Genomic DNA, 21,341 nt, shown 5'->3' on the forward strand with positions numbered 1-21,341 from the left:
TGTCAATACATTTACAATATACATTTACAATATATTTGTATATATTTATAAGTTTTGATAAACCGCTCTACAACGGTATACAATTCTCAAATACAGGGTTGATAGATAATATATATATATATGTATATGTGTGTATATATATATATATGTATATATATATATATATACACACACGACTGCGGTATGTTACATATCTTCTCTCTGGTGCGTAGCTATACACATAATATAGATAATGTTTTTCTCGTATTTCATAATTCTTATTCGTCGTACTATCATGTACCAACGTATATAATAGCATAATCTTTCACCATCCAATTTATATTTTGGATTTTGAAAACTTACACACACCGAGCACATTATCTATAATAGATATGTATTTTATGTACAATGAAACGTGTTCTAACTTATAAGTTAACTTATTTATATACTATATAACATACACTTGCGATAGTGCACTCAGTACTATACATAACTTGTTTCAAATCAGAAATCTGATATATTGATAAATCTATCATCATAAAAAAAAAAAAAAAAAAAAAAAGAAAGAAAACGAAGTAAAGTCAACCGCAGTTCCTCCCCTTCTATATATTTGAATATTGCATAAAATACGTCCCGACATATCGAAAAAACATGAAGAATGCGTATTACGCCGAGGAACTTTCGATAAAAGTTTACTTGAATGTTAGCTACACTTCATCTGTTTTGTAATTATTTTTTAAAAAACTATCAAAAATTCCTAATATTAAGGTGGGCTTATTTTTATATACATGCGCACATAATACGTTAGTGAATAGAAACAGAAGTTTATACTGACAATCTGTAAAAATGCCAAACATATAGAGCATCATCATTAAAAGAAAACAAAAAAAGAACAAAAAATATGATATGAAATGAAACAATGAGTTCCGGTGGAAATATTGCTATGATTATAATAACAAAAAGCAATAAGTATCACCTTTTCGTTAATTGCATCAAAATAATAAAAGCATAAAAAATAAATGTTTACTACACATTATTATAATTGTCACTTGTTATACTCATCACTACAATCATTTCTCTATTACTTTCATATTAATATGATTGAACTTTGATTTTAATGAAGAGCATTGTCTTTAAATTAAAAAAATATATATAAAGCAATATATCCACCGAAATATTTTGTAATGTGTAAAATATATTTTATATCAATTGTAATGGCTAAAGCCAGGACGGTCTATGATGATGTGGTGGTTGTAGAGCATATAAGGAATGAATATATTGTTGGTAAGCAGCAGGATCCACTGTTAGATTTGGACCATGAGGTGGAACGTAAGCAGATACGTGTGGTCCATAAGCAGCGGATCTTTGCGCAGAATGAAGAAATGGATGAGGTGGATAATTTCTTGGAGATTGATTACTAAGTTTGTTACAGGATGACTGCACGGTATCTGTTACTGGTGCAACTTGCTGTTGCTGTTGTTGTTGTTGCTGTTGTTGTCTAAGCGCCATACTGTAATAACTATTTGTATTACGGAATTCATCTAAAAACGCAAATGCTGCTGCTGCAGCAGAAGCATCCTTATCATAAAAGGGTGAACTGCTTGTGGTGGTACTGGTTGGTGCAGCAAAATTGAAGGCACTACCACCTGGCGGAATTACTGAGGTATTTTTTAAGCCAATGTCTCCAGGAGTGCCTGAATATTGGGAAAAATTCGATATACTGCCGCTAGCTTGTTGATCTCCACTAACTGTAGACGGTAAGGCAGTGACATTTGGTTGCTCTTGCTGTTGCTGTTTACTTTTTTTACTTTTTTTTGTCCTAGTTGTAACCGGTGCAGGAGGTCCTGTTGTTTCTCCTACTCTTCTTGACATTGACAATATTCCTGATGTATTTTTTGCTGCTGCACTTTGTATACTTTGTAAGAGATTCAAATCCAATTCCGCAGTTCCCGAAACAGGACTACGCGCATAAGCCAAATGTTCTGGTTTTGCAGGTGGTGGTCTAGGAATTGTTAATAATTGTTGTTCTTTGTTAGTACGACTTACTAAACCTAAACCCAATCGTGCATATGCGGGACTTGTGGCTACTGAATCTGCTAAACTTCCAACAAATACACTCTCAAATTGACTAGCTGAAACTGCTTCTGGTTGTGAAAGTGCTATCATTGGATCAAAAATAAATTGTTCTTGCCCAGGTCGTATTGTAGATTCTTGTGGCAGAGCGCGCGACGGTTCATTTGGCGATTCATTATATACACGCTTCTTTACAGGAGGAAGATTGCCACTTGTTGTGTTTGAAGTTCCACCACTAGCAGCTTTTGAGCTAGCATCAAAGTAATGTGGACTGTGGTACACTGGTCTAGAATTAGTTATAGGATATCCCGAAGGTTGAAATCCAGTTTGATAAAGAGACTCATGCGTCGTTAAATTTTGTTGAAATGCTATAAGCTGCGATTGATCTTGTGTTTGAATTTGATCTCCAGTACTTGCATTTTTGCTGAGGAACGGTCTTTGTTGAGTATATTTTTGAACACCTACAGAATCGCTAAGATCAGTAAAATTTGGTCGTTCTTGTAATGTTTGTTGCGGCTGCTGCTGCTGTTGATGTTGCGATTGTTGTTGTGATGGTTCTTGATTACTATGTCTGCTACTAGATCTTTGCATATCACTATTAGAAAAATTATTTGGATATGCTGTAGGAAATTGATTCGAAGGTTGATAAATTTGATGGTTCGCATTTAAATTCATTGACGATTCTGGCTGAACGATAAAATTTCGTTGTTCCTCAGGTGAAGTTTTATCACTATTATTAGATTTCAAAAATTCTTGTCTTCGTTCCGATTCATTCACCGACAATGTAGGAGATTGTAAATATGGATGAGTTTGCTTAAAGTTTTGAGCATAACTTGAAGATGCTATTGTGTTTGATGTATAGTCCTCAGGAGCTTTAGGTGGTTGAGATTGAGCATAATTTGTAGCTTGTTGTGGAGGAGATTGCAAGTATGTAGTAGATTGTTGTTGAGAGGTACATACAGATTTCTGTTGAGGAGAAGGTTGAGAGTAAACATGTGGTGACTGAGGAGATGGTTGAGGGTAACTTATTGCTGCTGCTTGTTGTTGTGGAGACAATTGTGAATAATTAGGTGGTGTTTGGGGTGAATGTAATGGATGAGAATAATTAGGTGCTTGTTGAGGAGATGGTTGAGAATAATTAGGTGGCTGTTGAGGAGATGGTTGTGAATAATTAGGTGGTTGTTGAGGAGATGGTTGAGAATATGAATTGTTTTGTGGTGAAGGTTGTGAATAGGAAACTTGTGCTTGTGGAGAAGATTGAGAGTACGCAGGCGGGGTTTGTGGAGAATGTTGCGAAAATGTTTGTATTTGCTGTGGGGATGACTGAGAAAAATTTTGTGGCTTTGGAGATGGTTGTGAGTATGGTGGAATTGATTGAGGTGACGGTTGCGAGAAATTATTTGAATGTGTTTGTGGTGAAGGCTGTGAAAAATGTGGAGATTGTGTAGGTTGCTGTGAATATACTGGTGGTGGTTGAGGAGAAGTCCGAGAATATACAGATGATTGTTGTGGAGATGATTGTGAAAATGAAGAATGTTGTTGAGGCGAAGACGGTCGTGAATAATTCGAAGATGCCTGAGGAGAAGATTGAGAATAAGGGGAATGTTGTTGCTGTGGTGAAGGATGTGAAAAATTAGATGTTGCTTGAGGAGAATTTTGAGAATAATTGATAGATGAATTTTGTTGGGGGGAAGGTTGAGAATATTTTGGTGTAGTTGATTGTTGAGGCGATGGTTGCGAATAATTTGATGGCGCCTGAGGTGAAGTTTGTGAATAAACTGGATGTAATGGCTGAGGAGAGTGTTGAGAATATCCGGCAGATTGAGTTTGATTATTAGACGATATTTGTTGCGGATAAGGTTCATTTTGTGACGAACTTTGTGGAAAATTATTTTGGGGGGAACATTGAGGAAATGTGGGAGATAACTGACGATAAGCTTCACTTGAATTTTCTTGAGGCGATGATTTCTGATATACTTGAGAAGTTTGGGATGGTATTTGAGGATATATTGGAGTCTGTTCATATGATGCAGGGGATGGATATGCTGGGGACAATGGATGATTTTGAGGTGATGGAGTAGGAGGTAATTGGGCACTATATCTCGGTGGAGTGGCATAATAGGGGCTATTATAAGGACTACTACCAGTTGATAAAGCATCCTGATAAAATCCAGCACCACGTATTTGAGTTTCAGTTGTGGTTACTACAGGCTGATTTTGCGGCGAACGACCTGAACAACGGCCTGGTGGAGATTCTTGAGAGAAGCTAGAAAGTGATTCGCTTAAACTGCTACCACCTGTGCTCATACGCCTTGGTCTACTACAAATCGTTTCTTGTATTTCTCCATCTTTCTTTGGCACACCTTCTTCTATTTCTTCGTCTTTCTTTTTTGATTTTGGTGCCCCAAAAGCTTTAAACCAAGCACTTAAATTTGGCGTTGTGGATTTTTGTTTTTGAATTTCTTCTGTAAAAACATTACTATCCTTAGTTTCTTCGACTGTTGTCAATGGTAAAATTGTCCCCTTGTTAGCAGGTAATTTTTCTTCAACAGCATTCGATGTTGAATTTACTGATATTGTGGTATGATCTTCTTCCTCATCATCATTTGAAAAATTAGGATTTGGTGATGAAACTAAGCCTTTACATATCAACTGTATTGAATCAGCGTTCTTCAAAACAGTTCCTAAACTAAGTTTTGGTTCCTCTTTAACATCTGTACTAGGTTGAACATTATCACTAGCAGATTGATGGACTGTTGTATCACTAATATTGGAAGATGATAAATTTAATGGTTTCTTTAATAATAAATTTCCCTTGCTTTTACCAGGTTGTAAACGATCTATTGTACGCTGTATTTTTTTTGGTCTAGATGGACCATGTGGTCCAAAAATTTTAATAGAACTTGGTCGTTTCCTTGGAGCTTCTAACTTTGGTCCAGATTTATTCGATTCAATAGAGGAATGAAATACTGGTGAATCACTACCGGAAGAAAATTCCGAAAGCCGAGGTGCATCATCGAGCCATTTATTGATGTCCTATTATTAAGAAAAAGTTAATTACTTTGACAAAATATAAGCAAGAAAAAAGATTTAATAATACAAATATACATATACTAAACATTAAATATTTATAACTTACATTAAGCGTCTGCTCTGTTGCTTGATTCAAGGCCTGTATCGCTGAACTTTCTTCTTTACCAAATACTTTGGTATGTTTAACTTGTGTATTTTTTGTTTTTTTACTATCATTTACTTCATGATTGTGACATTTATTTATGTCTCCTATAGCAATCGATTTTTCTTCCTTTACTCCCTTTTTAGATTTCAACCGCTTTAAATTGACTTTATCTCCATCATGTAATGTACTACCATTTGAAGGCACTTTTTTCGAGTACGCACTCTGAATATCTTTCTTCTTCTGCTTTTCCTTTTCATGTTTCAATTTTTCTTCACGACGTCTTTCACTTACCTTATCTTTCAGACTATCAAGTGACTCCAAATCTTTATTATTTACTAACGCAGCAAGTTTCTTACAAGTATCAAATTGTTTTGACTTTTGTATATTTGTTTCTATTTCTAGTTCTTTGGAATCTACAAGATCTGTTAATTCGCCGTTGTTCACATTTTCTTCAGTCTTCTGTTTTGATTTTTTTTCTTTCTCTTTTTCTTTCGTAAGAATCTTTCCGTCAAATTCCTCGTCTGATTTTAAATTCATTTTCGCCTCATCTTTTTCCTTTTTACGATTTTTCTTTACCTTAACATGTAAAGATTTTTCTGTATTATTATCTTGAGATTCTACTCGTTTTAATTTGCATTTCTTCGTATTTTCTGCTATCAACGTATTTTCTAGTTCTTTTTTCTCAATTTTTCTACTCTTACTTTTTGCTATAATAGAAGGTTCATAACTTTCTTCAAAATCTTCTTTCCGTTTTTTCCCCTCTTTTACCGAACGAATAATCTCTGCATCTTTTTTTTGTTGATGTTTGTTCTTTTTATTTGCACGTTTAAGTTCTTGTTCTTTGGGAGGCAGCTTTTTGGTTTTTAATAAAACATTGTTTGTATTAATGTGTTTCTTCCCTTTTGATTTTACAACATTAACTTCTGATAATGCTTTGTCAGCTTCTTCCTCCTTTATTTCTTGTTCCTGTTTCTCGTTTTTTATCTCTGTATATTCTTCCTCTCCTTCTTCCTCTTCTTCTTCTATAATGTCTTCTTCCTTTATTTTTTTAGATTTTCTCTTACCTCTCTTTTTTTTAGTAAATTTCAAATTTTTACTTTGCTTTTCTTCTTCAATTTCCAAGTTAATTTTTGATTTTGCTCGAGTTTCAGATTTAATAGACTTAGATCTTTTGTTTGACTTCTTTAAGCTCTTTTTTACATTATGTTGCATCGTAGAAGGAGAAGTAGTATTTAAAGGATAAGAAAGAGATGAAGGAGATATAGATACTGATCTTGTTGATGAAAGATCTTCATCACTCGATGTTTCAGATTCTAAATAACGGTTTACTGCTTTATCAAATGCTTCTTTTAAATTAATTGCCATCTCAGTATATTCTAAAATTCAATGAAAAAGAAAAAAGAGAGAAAAAAAAAAAAAAAAAAAAAAGAAAGAAAAAAGATATTAATTAATATATACTTTCATTACATTATTTTAATTCATTAAATATAAATACTAACCATTGTCAGAACCATTATATTGCCTGCAATTGTCAACAATAAGGCGAAAATCACGTTTGAACTGACTTATACTTTTATAAGATCCACCTTCCAATTTTTCTTCCATTGTACTAAGATCCATTGGTCTTCGTACCACACTGTAGTATCTGTATCAATACAATATATTATAATATTGTGTTGTATTATACTGGATTTCTTATTTTTTTTTTTTTTTGTAAATATTTGACTATCCAAAATGATAAATATATAATTTATATATCCTTGTTTACCTAGGAGCATATTCTTCGTCCACAGGATCAATAAAAGGCCAGACGTCAACATGGTCTTTTAAGCTTTCAAGTACTTTATGCATACCTACACGACGTTCCTCTTCTTCGATTCCAAATGAATATCCATATTTATATCCATAATTAGAAGTAACATAATTATCACCATGACTACTAATCCCTTTCTTTTTTTCCAAATTTTCCACTTCATCTCTAGTATGGATAACAATTTGGCCAACTGCAGATGCTAATGAATTATTAGTTTGTCGACCTTTTTTTTGTATAGGTGGGACACTTAACGGTGGAGAACTTTTATCTTTAACGTAAACATTCTTGGTACTCTGAGTACTTCTCTTTGCTCCTTTGCTATTCTTTGTCTTAATCTTTGATCTAACCATGACTGTTTCCATTTGTGTAGCAGGTTCGTGACTTCGAAGAACTCTTGAATTATTACGTTGTAGAAGTTTACGCCTCTGCTGTTTCTCTTTTAAATCAAAAAGTTTTGGTATTTCAGGCATAAAATCTTCTGATAGAGTACGATAAAGTTTACGTTCAGTATCGTACTCCTAAAAAACGTAATAAACAATTAATAATAATAAATTAATTTAAAAATGAATTTTTATTATACAATATATCATACTTACTGAATCACGAAATTTTTCAACCAAACGACTCCAATCTTGCTGAGTGAAACAAACAACCTGCCATACACTTTCTCTTTCTTTATCAGTTTTATATATTAGATTATTTTCCTCCTTCTCCTCCTCTTCTTCTTCCTTTTTCGCCACTCTGTTCCTTCGTTTTTTACGTTTTTTTTCTCTTGATTTACTGCTCTGTTTGAATGAGGTACTAACAGAAGTATCAATATAATCCTCCCTGTACAATCGAGTGCCGTAGAAGTACCAGTAAGCAGAATTCTTACGATCATGACCCAATGGTTCAACTCGCAGACTATCTGAGTCCAGATTACTTAAAGATTGCTCCTGTTAATAAATAATATTTGAATCATTAAACATTAAAATTTATTTTATTGAAAGATAGTTTTTAAAAGTGAAATTTAATTTCAAAGATAATAACAGAATCTATATTAATTATTCTATAATAAATTAATATACAAATGAATGAATACATACTACGTCTTCCGCGTCTAGTCTGAAGTCACAGAGGGCACGTAATATTTCTACTTTTTGACGAAGTGGCAATAATTCAAAGTCTACATCGGTATTAAAAGGATTTTCACATTTATATTCCTACAGAAACATAAAAGAAAATATATTGAAATTACTTGAAAGATAAGACAGAAAGCAAGGTGTATAAATATATAAATAAATAATATTTCAATCAACAACATTGTCAAATGATCTAAATTAACATTAATTGAAATTTGAAGATAGCACAAAGATTATATTTACCTGACATTTTTTCCGAAAAAGTCTACGAAGAAACATTTGATAATTAAAAGTAGAAATGTCATTGCGAGTATCATTAGGTAAACAGCCTTCTAACAATTTTACTATTAATTCTTGTACTAAACGACCTTCTGTGCCTCCATCCGTTAACAATGCTTCTTCTAAATCCTAAAATATATACAACAATAAATAAAATGTGAATCAATCATATTAAGCAATATTTAGCATAGACAGAATTGTTTTAAAAGACCGAAACATACGAGGATTTACTAATTCCTGAAAGCTTAAGCATTACTAGTAACTGATGCATTTAATGCCTATCGTTAGGAGGTAGCATGTAATTAGATACCTCAATGTCAAAGTCCAAAAGATTGAAAGCAGCCCTAAATAATGAGCAGAAGTGTGCTATACTTGGCACCTCCCACCACGATTGTATGTCTAAAAAAAATAAGGTAAGAAATAAATGCTCCTCAGTTAAAAATGTTTTTAAATTGTTTTATCAAAAAGTACTAGCAGTGCTTTCATTAATACATACCAAATATAACAAATTAAATATTTCAAAATATTATAATTCGTAACAACTGTTATCATAATTAAAATTGATTTTGCTTCAGTAACAAGTGAATAAATTTTTAATAACATATAAATTAAACTGAAGAACTATTAAATGTCTTCAATTTTGTTATAACATTTTTATGAAGTATAACGAATAAAGTTTATAAAATTATAGAGTTGCACATTTATTATATAAATATGTACGTACATATTTATATAATAAATATCACTAATAATATAGCTGAATTATGTATGTACATAATTAACATAACAATTGAACACTTTTTCTTAAATATTTAATAGAAATACATAGAGGAAAAACCAACAATAATAAAACAAATGTTTCCTTTTTATCATGTAAGTAGTAATAAAATTATTTGCAAAGTCAAAGAAATTTATTATTTTTAAAATAGTCGAAAATTAAAACTAATTCATGAAATGTTGAGAATGAATTTTCTAAACAAATTATTCTCTATAAGGAATTAAAATACGTACTTTCTATATATCTCTTCTAAAGATAATTAGTCATATGGCATAAAAAAATCATCTTATTCTTTAGATATATGATATATAAATCAAGACACAAGACATCAATTCTTTGAGATTTAATCCTAAAATCCAAAATATGGATAAAATAACATATTAAGAATGGTATTAAAAGTTATTAAAATTAATGATTGAATTTTCCAAAAGTATATACGCTATGCTATTAAAACATAAATATCAATCCATTAATTGTTTATTAATAAACTGTATCATGTGTAAATTAATATATCATTAGTTAAATATATAAGAAGCTCATAAAAACGACAACTTATCCGTTAATGAATATTATATATATACATATACATATATATATATATATATATATATATATATATATATATATATATATATATATATGTATATGTATGAAAAGTATTCTCACGATAATCAAGTCAGTTAAGTTTTGTAGGAGGACTCACCTAGGATCCCTATAAAAGTGGGAAACATAACCCGTCGTGTGGCGGGCAAACCGGGTAAATCACGTCAGGGCGGTGAAGGTTGCAGAATAACAAGGAGAGGACGATGCTCCTCCTCCTAGGCATAAAAGTCGCGAGCGACTTTTATCGATAGATTCGAGGAGCACGCCGTGGATCAAATAAAACAGAATTCGACAGGGCAAGGTCGATCCTTCCTAAAATACCTGGATGCAACCCGATGAAGCACAACACCCGTAGTCCTCTATGCAAAAGAGCGGGTAATCGCATTTCCACATAGCTCGTTGCATTCCGCCGTCACGAGCTCAAACGACTAAGCGCATTTGTACATCGTCCTGTATATTTCCCTAACTATAGCAATGACGATTTCTATTCAACACTTATCCTGAGCACGGCTATGTAGCCGATTGTTAACGATGTACACGACACTCTACGACCATTCTCTATTTGGGGAAAAAGTTTAAACTCAAAACAACCACCAGTTTCGCATTGTTCAAGACGTAAAACGATATATACGCACATAAGTTCCGTCAACTTCAAATCAAACGGACGTAGTTCGAAGCGTCTCCCACGTTATTTCGCCTTTACACCACAGATATTTCTTTCTTCGAAATATCTGTTTTATAAACAATTCCTTTTATTTGTCGGTTGCTACTTTCATCGTCATCGTTGTCCTTTTCGTCATCGTCATCGTCGTCGTCGTCGTCGTCGTAATCGTCGTCGTAGTCGTTGTCGTCGTTCTCGTCGTCCTCGTCGTCGTCGCCGCCGAATACGTTACAAACGAAACACGATACACATGTACGGAAGTGTAGAATAGCGCGGACCAGTGCGGACCAGCGGACTATGCAACTTACGATTCTGAAACCTGAACAACTATTGCGGGCGTATACCGATGAACATGCAGTATATAGATTTGCGCTATCCATATTTTCTTCTTGGCCTCTTTCATAATATCATACGTATATAACATTAAAGATCTTCAAACACATATAAATGTAAGCCATAAGGAAATCCACCAATCAGAGTCTATTATTTTTGTCAGAATCGACTCTGATTAGTGGATTTCTTTACGACTAACGTATTACATTTTACGTCGATTCGTCTGATAAGGCCTTAAGAGATATAAGAAGACGATGTAAAATATTTTTAGTTACATTTTATTCAAATTGCCAATCTATCATTTTCTTTCCTATCTAGTTTATTCATTCGTTATCGTAAACTATTGTAAATTATACCAAATAATTGTAAATAATAATGTAAAATATAATTGCTTTCTACTCTAAACCAATCCTTGATCCTTAATTGAAATCGACAATAATCCTCTCGTCAGTTGGTGATACTGTTGTATACATTTCATTCGAAATCTCCTAAATATGAACAACATGTTACAAAAATGATAACAAATGTTTTTAGATATTTTTTGTTATATATAAAAAAATTTTGAAAATTGTTTATTGCTTAGTAATATATACGTTGTTGTTAGTGGTAACCTTTGATACCTTTGATACCTTCAAAAACATGTTCGTTCAATTATTGATGATACATTCCCGCGTGTATATATTGTATTGGCGCGTATAAACTGTACGTATATGAATCGATAACAAATAATAAGTATATAAAAGCTTATTATTTGTTATCGAATTATTAGTAAACGATTTATTAGTAATATTTTTATCAATAACACGTATTCTTTATTGTATAGCAGCGGCGTAATCGAAAAAAAGTAACGTGAACGAAAAACGAAGTTTGGATTGTTTTCGACGTTAAAAAAAATCATGTCTTCGTTCAACTTAAGCGAATTAAAAGATGCTTTAAAGGATAATATTGAAAAAAACGGTGTTTCTTTTGCAGGAAGATTTCTCAAACTTGATTCTGAAAAAAATGGTATATATTTTTACTTCGTAGAAGATAATTTAGAGGTTAAGATATTAGGAATATCTATAAATCTTAACCTAATATTAAGGAAATAGGAGTAATTATAATATCTTAACCCAATATTAAGAAAATATTGGGTTAAAATGTTATAAATGCTCCTTTCTTTAAAAAACATTGATATTTTATTTTTATTCATTAGCAATAGAAGTGGTTAAAGCGATAGAAGAATGCCCACATTTAGAATTCTTCAATTTAGAAGGTAATACATTAGGGCCACTTGCGGCAAAAGCTATAGCTGAAGCTTTAAAAAAGAAAGGAGCTGCTTTGAAAAGAGCTCTTTGGAAAGATATGTTTACTGGTCGCTCTAAAGAAGAAATTCCTAAAGCGTTAGAATATCTTGGCACTTCTTTGTGTATAGCTGGTGCACAACTTACTGAGTTAGAGTTGAGTGATAATGCTTTTGGTCCAATTGGTATTAAAGGATTAGCAGATTTTTTAACTTCAAGTACATGTTATTCTCTTCGTGAATTACATTTAAATAACAATGGACTTGGTATATTTGGAGGTAAAATGTTAGCTAAAGCTTTATTGGACTGTTGTCAGAATAGTTCACGCGATGGTAAGTACTAACTACTTTATGTAAGTACTAACATGCATTTTTGATTATTTACAAAGTTTTAAATATTATTACAGGAACACAATTAGCATTGAAAGTATTTGATGTTGGAAGAAATCGGTTGGAAAATGAAGGTGCCGAAGCTTTGGCATCTGTATTTAAAAAGTTAACTACTTTAGAGGAGGTTGCAATGCCTCAAAATAGTATAACTCATCCAGGAATTATAGCACTTGCTAAAGGTTTATCTGCTAATCCAAAATTACGTGTGTTAAATCTTAATGATAATATAATAGGACCTCAAGGAGCTCAAGCTCTTGCCAACATTTTACCAAATTTTCGTGCTCTTGAATATCTTAATCTTGGAGACTGTTTGTTAAAAACAGAAGGTAGTTTAATATTAGCAGCAGCTTTAGGAATTAAAGGAAATCATCCTTCCCTTATGGAGTTAAACTTAAGTTTTAATGAAATCCATACAAGGGGAGCTGCGCCAATTGCTCAAGCAATGGCTGATAAAAAGCAACTGACTAATTTACATTTAGATGGCAATTTATTTGGAACAGATGGTCGTGCTATTTTGCACAAATGTCTTACAAATTTTGAACGTATTAATTCATTAGGTACATTAAATGACGATGAAAGTGTTGAAGATGAAGATGGTGAGGATGAGGAAGAAGATGAGGATGAAAACGAAGATGAGGATGAAAACGAAGATGAGGATGAAAATGAAAATGAGGATGAGGATGAAGATGAGGAAGATGAAGATGATGAGAATGTGAATGAAGATTATACAAATGACAATGGTGCTATAATAATACAAAAAATTGAAAAGAAAGTAACTGTTCCTGATTTCTTAAAATCTCCAACAGAAGAAAATTTATTATTATTAGAATATGAGAGTGGACAGCCTTTTGTTGAATATGTAAAGGTTTGATTTTCATTCTTTTATTCTTTGAATATAATTTCCAAAATTTCAATTTTTATAATTATTATATATTTTAGAATTTAGTAAAAGATAATAATACGCAATCAGAATTCACGTTCATTGAGGAATTTATAAAAGTGATTATGAATGTTTCTGCTTTGTGTGGAAGTGGATTTTTTGATGTAAGAATAAAAGCACAAACCCTTACAGATATTCTATATGCAGAGCTCTTTGCATTTGCTGTGAAAGATAAACAAATTACAATTTTGAATAATTCTTTACTTGTAAACTTAGGTTTAATAAAGGTAAGTACTTTAACCTTATGTATCAAGTTGATAAATTTAATTATACGTCTATAAATACCATTGTAGAGCGAAGATAAAAGTGCTGGAAAAATTGATTGGAATTTAGATGGTTGTTTCAAAGCATTGGAGATAATCAGCCAAAAAGATTATTTTTTGCAACAAACAAGGGATACGTTAAAAATCTTTTTAGAAAAACCAGTAATAATTAGCCGCGTAAAAGTAATAGATCCTTTCCAAGATGCAAAGGTTGCTCTTGGAATTGTATTAAATCGTTTTCAAACAACATAATTATTGTGGAATATACGTTCAATGAAAATTTCGTCATATATTTGCCCATACTTAAAATGAGCTAGTTAATAAAGTAGTTTATACCCAGAAACTTTTTATCTTAAATGTAACTTTCTGTAATTATATATAATTTTTTTTACAAAGGAATTAACTTTAATTTTGAAAAATATCTATACATGCCTCTTCATTTGTACAAATTATTTTGTAGGCAGCTTTTATCAATTTTATACAAATTTATATGTTGTAAAAACATGTTCATATTATAATATTACAATTTCTTTTAATAAATAATTTCGATAACAATAATATATAAAAAGCAATAATTCGGCCACAATATTAAATAATTATTGCATTAACTATGAAATATGAGTGGTATGTTTTGTTTTCGTTAACTAGCCAGTTGCTTCTTCGTTTGTACGCATTACCTGTTCTACAAGCGAAATTAGTTTTATTATGTTAAAAAAAGAAGATCCGCCCAAAGGCTCACACTCAACAGCCTCTATCCCAAATGAAACTTATAAATTATAATTAATAAGAGTAAATAAAAATAAATAGGAAATATGTAGGTATAATGACAAGTATAAGTGCGACAGAAAAGGTTTCTGTGTGATTCTCTAAGAAATTATCTTTGAATTAAACTATATCTTCTTTATTTACCTGTAAAAATAATATTGGCAATATAAAGTGTTAGTAGTTCAGTGTTTAATCAGAATTAGATTGAAAGAATTTTGAAAATAAACTAAAAAATGCAGCCATTCGCTCGATAATACTTGCGTTATAAGATTTACAATTAGACTTTGCAAGTATTAACGACCCAGGTCTCACTACGTGGAAGTTGCTGCATGTGGAGACCCACGGGCTAACGGTGACTCTACTCTAAAATCCGCGTTCCGCGATACCGATCCGTGATACCTTTCCGCTTCAATGCATTGGCTTCTTAACTAACAGGGTATGCGTAGCTTTAGCTACAACACACCTCTTACAGATAGCTCCACCATTTGCACCGTCCGCTTCAGACATAACGGATTATTAAGCACATTCGAATTCGTGCTTTCCGAATTTCGAACAATCAAAGCGCACTCCTTAGAAATACTAATCGCGTCGCGACACTCACGTGTGTGTTATAATTACGTAGATTCTACTGTTAAGCCGAAATTCGCGAAGTACCCCCCTCGAAATATCGAAAAAATCAAACGAAGTCCACGGTAGGACCTTTAATCGCGCCCGAACACCCACGCAAATGTTAGAAAAACGGTGACTCTACTCTAAATTCGCGTTTTCGATTCGAACAATCAAACGTAATATAATCGCGCCCGAGAACACCCACACCTGTGCCCGCCGACACGCGCGTCAGTGTTCTTCCTATCCTTCCCGTATTCGCGCGTAGAAATCGAAGATGAATCCCGCCATGCGACGAATCATCCGGCCGCTGATGAACCTATCCCTCGATGACCTATACTGTAAAAGAAAAAAATAAAGAGGAAATAAAAGAACAAAAAAATATATAAGATAAAATAATATATATATACATATATAAAATACAAATAGAAAATAAATATATATAAATAGACAAGAGACCTAGAAAAAGAAACGAAAAGAAAAGCAGCATGTACCATCCCATGGGTTCTATCTGAAACATATAAATCATAATTAATAAGAATATATTAAAAACATAATTAAAACCATAATTAAAAACATAATTAAACACATAATTAGAAATATAATTAAAAACATAATTAAAAGCATAATTAAACACATAATTAGAAACATAATTAAAAAGAAACATCATAAATAAATATTAAGAAAACATAATTGAAAAAGAAAAATATGAGATAGAAAAGAGAGCCGGAAAAAGAAAAGAAAGCCCCAGAAAGAGAAGAATAGAAAGCCCCAGAAAGAGAAGAATAGAGAGCCCCAAAACGATAAGACAAGAGACGCAGCTCTATATGATGCTGAGACAGCAACCCGCACAGAAGCCCTCGCCCACAGGCCCCACCCGTGGGTCCCACCCGAGATATATATAAAGGATAATTAATGAGAGTAAATAAGAATAAATAGAAATGACAGCTGACATAAGAGTGTGAGAGATCAATTTCCTTGTCGTTTCTGTAAGAGATTATTGTACAATATATTCTGTTATATTTCTTATTTCGTAGTATTATTAGCTATATAAAATGGAAATATATTAATCTTTAGTTGGAATTAGTTTGAAAAGATATTGGAAAAGTAAAACAATATGCAGCCATTCGCTCGGTAATACTTGCATTTAAAAATTTATAGTTAGTCTTTCCAAGTATTATCGACCCAGGTCTCACTACGTGGAAGTTGCTGCATGTGGAGACCCACGGGCTAACGGTGATTCTAATTTACTCTAAAATCCGCGTTCCGCGATACCGATCCTTTATGCCTTCCGCTTCGGACATCTAGGGCGACTTAGCTAACAGGAGGTATATAGCCTTAGCTACAGGGACCCCACTTACAGAGAGCTTTACCGTTCGACACACTCGCCTCGGGCATAAAGGATTATTATGCACATCTGAATTCGTGCTTCCGAATATCGAACAATCAAAGCGCATTAATCGCGTTCACGACACTCACGTGTATTATGATTACGTAGATTCTACTGTTAAATCCAAATTCGCGAAGTAATCTAATAGAACTGTTGAAGAAATAAAACAAAGTCCCCGGTAGGACTTTTAATCGCGCATGCGAACATTTACGTGTGTGTTAGAATAACGGTGACTCTAAGTTGAAATCCGAAGTGACATGAGTTAACCGGTATTATGACTCTCGATGATATTTGCTCGAGGGATTTTCCCCCGCTTACAAATAACATGATCATCATAATGTCGATCAGCTACATGTACTGCACTACTAGGTGACACCGTTCGCGCACCCCGAATTTCAACACTAAACGGAAGTCCATGATAGGACTTTTAATCGCGCCCGGACACCCACGCAATTGTTCGGAAAACGGTGACTCTACTCTAAATAAACTAATCGAATATTCGAGCAAACAAAACGAAGTCCCCGGTAGGACTTTTAATCGCGCACGCGAACACTCACGTGAGTGTTAGAATAACGGTGACTCTAAGTTGAAATCCAAAGTGACATAAGTTAACCGGTATTTTGACTATCGATGTTATTTGGTCGAGGGATTTTCCCCCGCTTACAAATAAGAGGACCGTCATTACATCGGCTAGCTACATGTACAGCACTACAAGGCAAGCCGTTCGCGCACCCCGAATTTCAACACTAAACGGAAGTCCATGGTAGGACTTAATCGCGCCCGGACACCCACGCAAGTGCTCGGAAAACGGTGACTCTAAAAAAAAACGCGTTCGCGAGGTAATCTAATCGAATATTCGAGCAAATATAAACGAAGTCCCCGGTAGGACTTTTAAGTCGCGCCCGCGTTCATTCACGTGAGTGTTAGAAAAACGGTGACTCTACTCTAAATTCGCGTTTTCGATACGAACAATCAAACGAAGTTTAATCGCGCCCGAGAACACCCACGCTTGTGCACGCCGACACGCGCGTCAGTGTTCTTCCTATCCTTCCCGTATTCGCGCGTAAAAATCGATGATGAATCGGTGATTCAGACCGGAGAAAACGAAGAAGCGGAGAAAATATGAGAAAGAAAAGAAAAGATAGACGAGACCCTCGCGCACATCACAATATTGCTCGATGATCCCTCGATGATCCCTGAAAAATAAAAACAGAAAGAGACAAAATATGAGATATAAAAGAGATCTAGAGAAAGAAAAGCAATCAATAAAAGCTATAACAGCCAGCATAGAAGCCCATACCCATTGATTTTTAATCGCGAGTGTTAGAAAAACGGTAACTGTACTCCAAAAATCGCATTCGCGCGATAAATCGAATTTACTTACATATAAAACGAAGTCCCCCATAAGACTTTTATCTGCACTGTGAACATACGTCGACGTTCTTCCTATTCTCCTCGTATTCGCGTGTAAAAATCGATGATGAATCGATCCATGCAACGATGTTTCCGACCGCAGATGAATCCATTCCTCGATGGTCTATACTGGAAAAGAAGAAGCTGAGGAGAAAATAAGATAAAGAAAGAAAATATATAAAATAAAACATAATATATATATATAGATTATAAATAGAATATAATAGAAAATAAATATGTATAAATAAATAAGAAAGCTAGATAAAGAAACGAAGAAAGAAGCAGCTCTGCACGATGCTGAAGAAGCAGCCCGCATCATCCCATGGGTCCTACCTAAGGCATATAAATCATAATTAATAAGAATATATTAATGACATAATTAAAAATATAAATACATAATTAAAAAGAAATAACATAATTAATATCTGAAAAGACATAATAAAAAGAAATAACATAATTAAATTCTGAAAAGACATAATAAAAAAGAATAACATAATTAAATTCTGAAAAGACATAATAAAAAGAAATAACATATTAATAACATAATTAAAAACATAATTAAAGACAAAAAATATTAGACAGAAAGGAAAGCTACAGAAAAATAAGAAAATACAAGCAGCTCTAGACGATGCTGAAAGAACAGTCCGCTTCATCTCATGGGTCCTACCTAATGCTTAAAAATTAAAATCAATAAGAATATATTAATAACCTAAAAACATAAAAACATAATTAAAAAGAAATAACAAATAAACATTAAAGAAACATAATTAAAAATAATATAATTAAAAATAAATAAAGAAACATAATAAAAATCTGAAAAGACATAATAAAAGAAAATAACATATTAATAACATAAGTAAAAACATAATTAAACATATTAACAATATAATTAAAAACATAATTAAATAAGAAAAATATTAGATAGAAAAGAAAGCTGCAGAAAGATAAGAAAATAGAAGCAGCTCTAGACGATGCTGAGACAGTAACCCGCACAGAGGCCCACACCCATGGCCCCATTACATGGGTCCCACCCGAGACTATAAATCATAATTAATAAGAGTATATTAATGATAAAATTAAAAACATAATTAAAAACGAAAAATATGAGATAGAAAAGAGTGCCGAAAAAAAAAGAAAAGAGTGCCCCAGAAAGAGAAGAAAGCGAAGTTTACACGATGCTGAGACAGCAACCCGCACAGAGGCCCTCACCCATGGGCCCCTTCCATGGGTCCCACCCGAGATATATAGAGGATAATTAATGAGAGTAAATTAGAATAAACAGAAATGACAGCGGACATAAAAGTATAATAGAAAAATTTCCTTTTCGTTTCTGTTAGAAATAATTGTACAATATATTTCTGTTATATTTCTTCTTTTGAAGAATTATTAACGATATAAAATGGAAATATGTTAATGTTTAGTTGGAATTAGATTGAAAAGATATTGGAAAAGTAATACAATATGCAGCCATTCGCTCGGTAATACTTGCATTTAAAAATTTACAATTGAACTTTGCAAGTAATACCGACCCAGGTCTCACTACGTGGAAGTTGCTGCATGTGGAGACCCACGGACTGACGGTGACTCTACTCTAAAATCCGCGTTCCGCGATACCGATCCGCGATACCTTTCCGCTTCAATGCATTGGCTTCTTAACTAACAGGGTATGCGTAGCTTAGCTACAGCACACCTCTTACAGATAGCTCCACCATTTGCACCGTCCGCTTCAGACATAACGGATTATTAAGCACATTCGAATTCGTGCTTTCCGAATTTCGAACAAACAAAGCGCACTCTTTAGAAATACTAATCGCGTCGCGACACTCACGTGTGTGTTATAATTACGTAGATTCTACTGTTAAGCCGAAATTCGCGAAGTACCCCCCTCGAAATATCGAAAAAATCAAACGAAGTCCACGGCAGGACCTTTAATCGCGCCCGAACACCCACGGAAGTGTTAGAAAAACGATGATTCTACTCTACAATTCGCGTTTTCGATTCGAACAATCAAACGTAATATAATCGCGCCCGAGAACACCCACGCCTGTGCCCGCCGACACGCGCGCCAGTGTTCTTCCTATCCTTCCCGTATTCGCGCTTAAAAATCGATGATGAATCCTGCCATGTGATGTATCATCCGGTCGCTGTTGAACCTATCCCTCGATGACCTATACTGTAAAAGAAAAAGATAAAGAGGAAATAAAAGAACAAAAAAATATATAAAACAGAATAATATATATGTACATATATAAAATACAAATAGAAAATAAATATATATAAATAGATGAGACCTAGAAAAAGAAACAAGAGATGCAGCATTATAAATCATAATCAAAAATATAATCAAAAACATAATTAAACACATAATTAAATATATAATTAGAAAGAAACAACATAAATAACATATTAATAACATAATTGAAAACATAATTAAAAATGAAAAATATGAGATAGAAACGAGAGCCGAATATAAAAAAGAGAGCCCCAGAAAGAGAAGAATAGAGAGCCCCAAAAAGATAAGACAAGAGAAACAGTTCTATATGATGCTGAGACAGCAACCCGCACAGAAGCCCTCCCCCACAGGCCCCACCCGTGGGTCCCACCCGAGATATGTAAAGGATAATCAATGAGAGTATATAAGAATAAATAGAAATGACAGTGGACATAAAAGAGAGATAGAAAAATTTTTATTTCGTTTCTCTGAGAAATTATTGTACAATAGATTTCTGCTATATTTCTTCTTTTGAAGTATTATTAGCTATATAAAATGAAAATATGTTAATGTTTAGTTGGAATTAGTTTGAAAAGATATTGGAAAAGTAATGCAATATGCAGCCATTAGCTCGGTAATACTTGCATTTAAAAATTTATAATTAGTCTTTCCAAGTATTATCGACCCAGGTCTCACTACGTGGAAGTTGCTGCATGTGGAGACCCACGGACTGACGGTTACTCTACTCTAAAATCCGCGTACCGCGATACCGATCCGCGATACCTTTCCGCTTCAATGCACTGGCTTCTTAACTAACAGGGTATGCGTAGCTTAGCCACAGCACACCTCTTACAGATAGCTCCACCGTTTGCACCGTCCGCTTCAGACATAACGGATTATTAAGCACATCCGAATTCGTGCTTTCCGAATTTCGAACAAACAAAGCGCACTCCTTAGAAATACTAATCGCGTCGCGACACTCACGTGTGTGTTATAATTACGTAGATTCTACTGTTAAGCCGAAATTCGCGAAGTACCCCCCTCGAAATATCGAAAAAATCAAACGAAGTCCACGGCAGGACCTTTAATCGCGCCCGAACACCCACGGAAGTGTTAGAAAAACGATGATTCTACTCTACAATTCGCGTTTTCGATTCGAACAATCAAACGTAATATAATCGCGCCCGAGAACACCCACGCCTGTGCCCGCCGACACGCGCGCCAGTGTTCTTCCTATCCTTCCCGTATTCGCGCTTAAAAAT

At 33.6% G+C, this 21,341-nt stretch overlaps 2 protein-coding genes across 10 annotated transcripts; one reads left to right on the forward strand and one right to left on the reverse strand.

Moving 5' to 3' along the window:
* Window positions 1-497: 497 nt before the first annotated feature.
* On the reverse strand, window positions 498-10,828 carry LOC124950374 (bromodomain-containing protein 4-like). Of its 8 annotated transcripts, none has more exons than XM_047496962.1 (10): window positions 9,925-10,828; window positions 9,455-9,570; window positions 8,754-8,842; window positions 8,408-8,572; window positions 8,129-8,245; window positions 7,640-7,978; window positions 6,999-7,561; window positions 6,730-6,875; window positions 5,192-6,606; window positions 498-5,088 (listed from the first exon to the last, which is right to left on the reverse strand). In XM_047496962.1, the coding sequence occupies exons 4-10, from the start codon at window positions 8,441-8,443 to the stop codon at window positions 1,198-1,200; spliced, it is 6,507 nt and encodes a 2,168-aa protein (XP_047352918.1). In that variant the 5' UTR covers window positions 8,444-8,572; window positions 8,754-8,842; window positions 9,455-9,570; window positions 9,925-10,828; the 3' UTR covers window positions 498-1,197. The 8 variants fall into 8 exon arrangements, with proteins under 8 accessions (XP_047352918.1, XP_047352916.1, XP_047352915.1 ...); XM_047496960.1 differs by having other exon boundaries at window positions 8,665-8,842; XM_047496959.1 differs by lacking the exon at window positions 9,455-9,570.
* A 432-nt stretch (window positions 10,829-11,260) lies between these two features.
* On the forward strand, window positions 11,261-14,583 carry LOC124950375 (ran GTPase-activating protein 1). Of its 2 annotated transcripts, none has more exons than XM_047496967.1 (6): window positions 11,261-11,520; window positions 11,642-11,823; window positions 12,014-12,433; window positions 12,508-13,355; window positions 13,430-13,657; window positions 13,724-14,583. In XM_047496967.1, the coding sequence occupies exons 2-6, from the start codon at window positions 11,715-11,717 to the stop codon at window positions 13,943-13,945; spliced, it is 1,827 nt and encodes a 608-aa protein (XP_047352923.1). In that variant the 5' UTR covers window positions 11,261-11,520; window positions 11,642-11,714; the 3' UTR covers window positions 13,946-14,583. The 2 variants fall into 2 exon arrangements, with proteins under 2 accessions (XP_047352923.1, XP_047352925.1); XM_047496969.1 differs by having other exon boundaries at window positions 11,645-11,823.
* Window positions 14,584-21,341: the final 6,758 nt, after the last annotated feature.

Source organism: Vespa velutina, chromosome 7 (assembly GCF_912470025.1).
Source record: "Vespa velutina chromosome 7, iVesVel2.1, whole genome shotgun sequence".
In the NCBI taxonomy this organism is placed as follows: domain Eukaryota; kingdom Metazoa; phylum Arthropoda; class Insecta; order Hymenoptera; family Vespidae; genus Vespa; species Vespa velutina.

Bases quoted from the DNA above. Each gene is read 5' to 3' on its own strand.
- LOC124950375 (XM_047496967.1), top strand. From the start codon at position 11,715: ATGTCTTCGTTCAACTTAAGCGAATTAAAAGATGCTTTAAAGGATAAT. The intron at 11,824-12,013 runs GTATATATTTTT...TTTATTCATTAG, and splicing joins ACTTGATTCTGAAAAAAATG to CAATAGAAGTGGTTAAAGCG. The intron at 13,356-13,429 runs GTTTGATTTTCA...TATATATTTTAG, and splicing joins CTTTTGTTGAATATGTAAAG to AATTTAGTAAAAGATAATAA.
- LOC124950374 (XM_047496959.1), bottom strand. From the start codon at position 9,952: ATGTTTCCCACTTTTATAGGGATCCTAG. The intron at 8,843-9,924 runs GTGAGTCCTCCT...TATTTTTTTTAG, and splicing joins CACTTTTATAGGGATCCTAG to ACATACAATCGTGGTGGGAG. The intron at 5,089-5,191 runs GTAAGTTATAAA...TCTTAATAATAG, and splicing joins CAACAGAGCAGACGCTTAAT to GACATCAATAAATGGCTCGA.